The sequence below is a fragment of the Gavialis gangeticus genome, unplaced genomic scaffold, assembly GCF_001723915.1.
Source record: "Gavialis gangeticus isolate Ggan-Ray unplaced genomic scaffold, GavGan_comp1, whole genome shotgun sequence".
NCBI classification, from domain to species: domain Eukaryota; kingdom Metazoa; phylum Chordata; order Crocodylia; family Gavialidae; genus Gavialis; species Gavialis gangeticus.
Window position 1 is genome coordinate 11,581,278 of NW_017729001.1, and position 7,461 is coordinate 11,588,738.

Here is a 7,461-nt window from a genome sequence, read left to right on the forward strand (position 1 = left end):
GGGGGGGGGGGGTGTCATTGTTAAACCACAAAGTACAAATTGCTTTATGAGGAGTAGAAATGTTGGGCTGTTTTGTTGCATCTCCTTGCAGAGCTAGAAGAATACAAAATATATTATATACGGAATAAGTGGGAAGCTGTTTATCATCTATAACATGAAAAACCAAAACTGACAAAGAAATGAAGAACGATCAGAACTGAAAAACAAAATTTGACACATGAATCCATATGGAAATAAGTAACAAAATATCAAGGCCAAACAGTGAAGGGATACAAAAAAAGGAACAGACTTGTATAATAGACGAAAGTCTACAGCTGCATTAAATAAGTACTCAAAAAAACCTCAGACTGACAAAAGCCAACCACTAACAACAGTGGTCAAGACGAAATGTTCTTTCTGGCCAGGTTATTCTCCTCTGGAGTACTACGGTTGTCCCTTCCTCTGCATAACCCAATATATCAGCGATAAAAGACCCATCATAGAACCACTAGTCTAATGCAGAAATCTAATTCCCAGGAAACCTGAGATAACTAACTGAAGGGGAAGTGACATCAAACAGGAGATGACATGGATTTATTTTTAGCAGCACCCATTTTGACAGAAACTGAGGGAATCAATTTGTTCTGTAATACAGTATAAAACCTGTTAGTCTTACCTTGGAAAGACAAGTTTACCAGGTAGCGACAGACGGGGAACATCTCTACCTACATTTGGTCCCAGGTGAAGCTTCCGGGATAAAACATCAAGGGGATTATCAGCTGGTTGTGTGGCCACTTTCACCATAACATTGCTATTAAAGATGTAGGCAGAAAAAAATACCTAGGATGCAGGAAAATAATTAGAAGCAGAACAATTGCAGCTATAAAGCAATACAAACAAATTATATTATCTTAATTACTTTTCTGACTTCTGCTCTGTTCAAGGAAAGAGACAGAATACATATGGGATGGCTGGTAGGTCAGGAAGATACAAAAATACAAAAGTCTACTCAAAGTTCAGATAAAAAGGTTTTTAAGTCCAGTTGTCTTCAAGAATTTGAATAGGAAACCATTGGCCTAGGATATTCAACCCAAACTACTGACTTCACATCTTTATAAAGGAGCAACAAGGACTCAGTAGGGGTAGCAAAAGCAGGTAATAGTATGGACAAAAAGGAGGATATAGGGGCATGAACAGATGTGGAACTGCTTCACTCGCTTGCAGATGTTTCTGTTAATGAACAGAATGTTGAAAATTGGTCTAAAAAACTGTCTTACTCTACTGAACCTTAGGTACACTGCCGACAGGTTGGTTTGGCAAGTGGTTTCCTGAACCGGTGCCGGAAACAGTAGCATGGGTAGGACAAAACCCTTTTTCACGGTTACAAAAAGTGCGTTCCAGTCAGTCTCCAGCCATGCTTTCTGCGTGGGTTGAAAAGAGTCTCTCTCATCCATGCAAGCAGTTAACCAGCTTTTGTTTCCCAGTTTAAGAAACCCACTGCTGGTGACTGCAGTCAGCAACAAGTCAGTTTCCTTGGACAAATAAGGCTTTACTTCTGCTCTTTTGTGTATGCTCATTCTAATCTGCAGCCATCATTTTGCAATTTGTGAGGGCGATGCCTTCCCTGCATACCAGAATTAAAATGTTCTTATTGCAGTTCTGCATGCATCAAATAGTTACTGAGCAAAGGACTCTGCAGCCTACCATAAGCATTTCAAACAAGCAAAGCTCAGAACTGGACTAAGAGGGGCTCATTTTCTGACTGCTAGATCTTTGCAGTTCTGTATCCTGGACCTTTTTTAGCTGGCAAAAAAGAAAGAGCAAATTCTAAATGTGGAAGACAGCAGAAATTTTAAACCCGAATGAAAACTTACCCAAAATACATCATAAATTAGTAACCCCGAGAGCAGCAAACAGGAAACCTTGAGGCTGGGCAAGCGCACAAAGGCTATCATTGCAACACACAGGCCCATAGCCAGAGCTGCAAAACAGTAAAGAAAACTGGTTCATTATTCAAGACTACGGTAATGGTAAAGAAGGTCAACACTTGCGGTGATATTGCTGGATATACTAGGTGACTTTCTAATATTTACAAATAGTGGCATTTCCCTCCCCTGACCCCAAATTTAAGATGATAAAGAAATAAGAAAATAATATACGTAACAAACATACAAGGTTAGCAGCAAATGCACATGCATGAAGGAGTTACACATTGGGTACAGAGTACAATCTCACTTAACCAAACTTTAATTATCCACAACAGGAGCATGTCCCACAGCAGCAAGGAGGATTAATTATTTCCCCTCACATTACATTTTTATTATCTAAATGTATTCAGAGCAACTTCACCTAAGATTGAACGCAAGTATTCTGCATCAACTACTGAGATGTTAGTCATAGGTTAAAAACCTTGTAGCAAGAGCAGGTAAAATGACTGTTTCAAGTGACATAGAACAAAAACACAGTAAAAGCTCTGCTATCCGGCGTCCCCCGGGAATGGGGGATGCCAGATAACAAAATATACCAGTTAACTGAGCAGCCGAGGCCGCTGCTTCTCCAACCGCATCTGGGGCATCCCTCTGCCCCTTGCGATTTCACTTTTATCTTACAAGCCAGCATGCCAGTTAATTGAGCATGGCGGCTTGTAAAATGCTGGTTAACAGAACTTTTACTGTAATTTGTTTGCAAATATCTAGTTGGTCTAATAAAAGATATCACTTCTTCCACAAGTTTGATTCCTTTTGCCCCTAGACCAATACACCTACAACCTGGATACCATAGAACAACCGTAAATTTCTAATACTGTAAGAAGCTAGAGAATGATTAAATACAATTATTAGTTTAGAAAATGAAGTAAGGGTAGTTTGTTTCTTTCCAGGGGTGTTTGTGTATTTACGAAGCCCAATTGAAAATATAAAAGCTAAATTCCAGCTTTAGAGCCAAAAGCTGAAACAGGGTCATGTTACCTTCCTTGACCCTATTCAGAGAAAAATGGTAAACAAACAACATTACAGAACAGTAACATATGGATTATTCAGAACAGAAACCCTTAAAATGATCAAGTAAGATGTTACAGGCTTTATTCAATGGCTTCCCCTTGATAGTCAGTACAAGATGGAACAGCAGCCAAGGAACAAGAAGCTGTACCTCTTGCTCTTAAAGGAAGCAAGTACTCTCTCACAGACAAAAGTTAATTCCAAGAACATATGCTTGGGTAGGCAATCAAGCACATGGAAATGCAGACAAAGCATTCTATTTTTTGCCCCCCACCCTTTTTTTTTTCCCCAGAGAAGACCCTTAGCAGCTATATTGAAATTTACTCTTTGCCTTTTCCTCAAGCCTTGTCTTAAGAATCACTGTTTTACTAAATTCAGCTGAATAGTTACCAATTTTAGTTCTTTGTATGTAAAGTCCTAAAAATGCACAATCAATAAGCACTTTAACATCAACTTCCATCTTAGGATCACAAGATATTTACAAACATTTACATGTGTAATTGAGTTCTGTGAGATTGGCAAGACATTATAGCCATAATTTCACTGAAGCACAACCACTGCTGGTATAGAACACAGCAGTTAAACAGAGCAGAAAAACACAAAAACCTATAAAAGAAAAGGAACTGAACACTATTTCCTTGGTTAAACAAAATTAAAAACAATAAATGCATGCAGCACGAGTACTACCATGAGGTAATACTAACTAGGCTAAAACAGGAGTATCAAACTCATTCAGCTCTGTGGGTCTGATGAGAGTTGCTGGGCTGGTCTATGGGCCAGACTGGGCCATGCTGGAGCTAGTGCGCAGGGGTACACAAGTGGGGCACCACATGGAGCACATGCCTTCTGCCAGCCCTCCCATGCTGTATTTAGTGCACGCCACTGGCCCCACTCCAGGACTCATTCTGCACACAGTTGGCACAGGGTGCATGTCGCATGGGGTGCTCTGCCAGAATGGTCCTGCACACCGGCTCCAAGGCTGACCTGAAATTGGGCCTCAGGCCATCCATGCACTTAGGAACAGCATGCATGACTGGTCCAGCGCAGACAATACAAGCAGCGCCTACGGCAGTGCATCCAGCCTATGCCCCAGGCTGCTCTGCAGGCTGCATGTGCCACATGGGGTTTGTCCGAGACCCACAGGCTGCATCATAGGGTTCCCTGGGTTGGATCTGGCATGCAAGCTGTATGTTTGACAACCCTGGGCTACAACATACATGTTAATGATCTTTATTCTTCCATAATAAGCCATGGAATTTTAAATACAACCAGTTTTCAATTTATAATCCTATTTCATCTGAAAGCTGCAAAATTCTTTTATCAGCATGCTAAGACAAGGTTTCAGTACTGACTAAAGGAAACTATGCCACCAATCAATTGCCAACAATACTTCCTACGCTTGATCTGAGCCAACAGTGGTTTTATACAAGCAACGACCTAAACTCACCCTTCTTAGCTCGAGAGAGCTGATGGGGTCAAAAGAACACAAGGTGGTCTGGCTACAGGCTTTAATAAAATAATGGGATTAGTCAAATAAAATATACCCTAACTACAGCTGCATGAATTGTAACCAACTCTAAAATAAGCCCATTACTAAGGCCTAAGAATTCTGACACACTGAATCAGGAAGCAAAAGCTGTGGATTTGCAGCAAGAGTTAGACTTAGCATAGCAGAAGAGTAAATATAAAAAAACATGCTGTCTTACTTAAATCAGTGAGTTTTATCTGAAGCCCAGGATAGTGTTAGTTTAAGCCTGCTTATTTTAGAGCAGAAGTTCTAGTTTATAATTAACTGGAAGTAAAAAATCTTTACCAGTGTAAAGATTTATTTTAATAGTCATTATTCACATATCAGTTTCTGTAATATTGCCCAAATACATACCTACACATATGACACAGTTACACTCGTATGTAGAAACTGGTCTGCATGGAAGGAGTCAAAAACCTCTATAGCTAGGGAGAATTTCTTGTGATTTAGACAGAAGCATGCGACTCAGGAGCAAGAATTGAGCGTCAATAGCATACTTAGAAAATAATAAAATTTCCCTCAACTAGACGTAATGCAAAAAGTAATTCTAACTTAAATAAATTTTACATAAAAGTAGTTCAGACAGGGACAGAGTAGTTTTTAGCTAGCAGGTCACTCACAGCTGTGAATGTATCAAATATCCTTAAACTGGAGCTTGCATCCAATTTAGCCATTCCTGTCAATGCCAGTACAATATTTGTGTATTCTAATGTTATCATCATCTCTGCCCACTCACTTACAAGAATTTCTGTACCAGTGCACTCTTTCACATACTGTACACTAGGGCTGGTAAAACTGCAATTTTAAGACTAGAACCAGAAACAACAAAGGACAACCAAGTTAGCAGGTCCAATTTTTCCCCACCTTCCAGTAAAGAATCAATCGCTGGTCAGTGCAAGAAGCAGCATACTTTGCTTGAAGTCCTGCTCTTACTTGGTAATTTTTTATTTCATAGTTATATTAGCAGAAATCCCTATAAAAATGTTCAAGTCTGTTCCACACAGAGTTAATATTAACAAAAGGCTAACAAGTCATCTTCTGCAAAATTCCCTCAGCAAAGTCCTGGAACAGTCCCAGTACCTCGACAAACACAGTTCACACATGAGGAAAGACATTTCTGTTTATAGGTTTCAGTGTTCATATTCCCCACCTCCAGCTAAGCAAAGCATAGGAAGGCTATCTAAATACACAGGAGATGATATATCCCAGTACTTGCCAGGCTATAATGATTTCAACCTCAATCATTTCGTCATCCAAGCAAAAACAAGCAAAACATCTCAAACACTCCACTCTAAGAAATAAGCGTTTTAAAAACCCACAAATGTGCATCATGTGTCAAAACAACTCCCTTGGGACAACGACATACCATTTCATTGGGCAAAAAGTCCCTGGACTTTGGGAACAGCTCAGCCAGATTCTCTGGGGGGAAAGGGGAGGAGGGAGGGCAATGTCAGGACTTGTGCAGCAGGTAGTGTGCAGAGAGGCAAGAACTGCCAGACTGAGACTTTGAATGTTTTGAAAGACATCTGTCAAGAAGGAAAAGGCTCGATAACAAGCAAAAAAGGAAGATACCATCATAAAAAACACACAAAATGAAGCTGCTCTCTTAAAATGAAGTATTCCCTCTTCCTCTCTCAGACCACTGGTCGCCAGACTTGCAACATCTGTTTTGCTTTTTACAGAGGGAGAGAAACAAAAGATCAATTCTGCCTGAATGGGGAGGAGCAAAACCACAATAGGCCAAGCAACAGCAACTGGCAGATACTGGCTTAAAGAACAGCAAGTGCCCCACTTGCATATATTAGTGAGCACTAGTTATTGCTGTATTCTTTCTCCAAATCAGATTAATTGATTAGTTTCCAGTATTCAGTTACATAAAAACAGAAGGTCCATGCAAGACGATGCTGATTTGACTACAATGGCTAAAGCAGCAGAGCTCATTTTTCTGACAGAAATCTCTAGAGACTCTTCTCTGCTCAATATTACTGGCAAATATTAATTTGGAGGATTTATACATACTAAAAAGGGCACCTATCCATATGCTCAAGACATCACTGGCATAAAAATACTTAAAATGTGACAAAGCTGAAGTGCAGCAACATCCAATATGATCTGTAACCAGAAACTAAGAAAAATTAAAATCAACAACTTTCCCCCACTAGAGACATACTACAGCCTCTGCAGAGTAATTATTCTTGAATAAAGCCTCTTTATTCTGGAACAGAACTATTACTCTGGAATCTATTTCAGTCTCTTTCCCTTGGGACTCTGTAGGTCTTGAACTGTGCCCAGAAAATTTACAAGGAACTGCTGCAGTTTATGAAAATATACTGTGCATTCAAGCTGGGCTACTCTGCTTAAACTCAGCCCCCTGTAGTTTGCGAGTTGCACTTTTCTGTATGTCTAAATTGAAAATCAATGTACAGTGATGCTTTATTTAAATTTTGAGGCAGCAAAAGGTACAAAGATGCATCAAGTCTATATCCAAAAGGAAAAGGTGCAACATCATGACCCTGTACAAGTGATGAAAGCTGTTGCCCTTATCTGCTCCAGTAACAGTTGGAAGGCTAAGCTAGACTGCGAATTTGAACATCGAATGCCAAAATGCATGCTTTAATTAAAAAACAGCTATTTTCAGTGTGCCATAGGCAGCTGGTTCTCATCCAGATGAAAACAATGCAATCTAGAATTGGTGCAGGACACCTACATTTCAGATAAGATGCAAATACAGCCATAATGCCATGACAAGCTTTCTTTGTTTCATAGTTGGTAGGGTCGGAAGGGACCTGAGCAGATCATCAAGTCCGACCCCCTGCCATGGCAGGAAAGAGTACTGGGGTCAAAAGACCCCAGCAAGGTGTTTGTCTAGCCTCCTCTTAAAGACCCCCAGGGCAGGAGCCAGCACCACTTCTCTTGGAAGTTGGTTCCAGATCCTAGCCGCCCTGACCATGAAGTAGC

General features: G+C 40.2%; 1 protein-coding gene across 1 annotated transcript in view; it reads right to left on the reverse strand.

The window, feature by feature from the left end:
* The window catches only part of SPPL3 (signal peptide peptidase like 3), an 82,580-nt gene that overhangs the window by 5,411 nt on the left and 69,708 nt on the right, over positions 1 to 7,461 (reverse strand). The window contains exons 7-8 of the mRNA XM_019506635.1: positions 1,854 to 1,960; positions 656 to 819 (exon numbers count right to left, since the gene is read on the reverse strand). Coding sequence (XP_019362180.1) covers positions 656 to 819; positions 1,854 to 1,960 — 271 coding nt within the window. The remainder of the gene's footprint in view (positions 1 to 655; positions 820 to 1,853; positions 1,961 to 7,461) is intronic.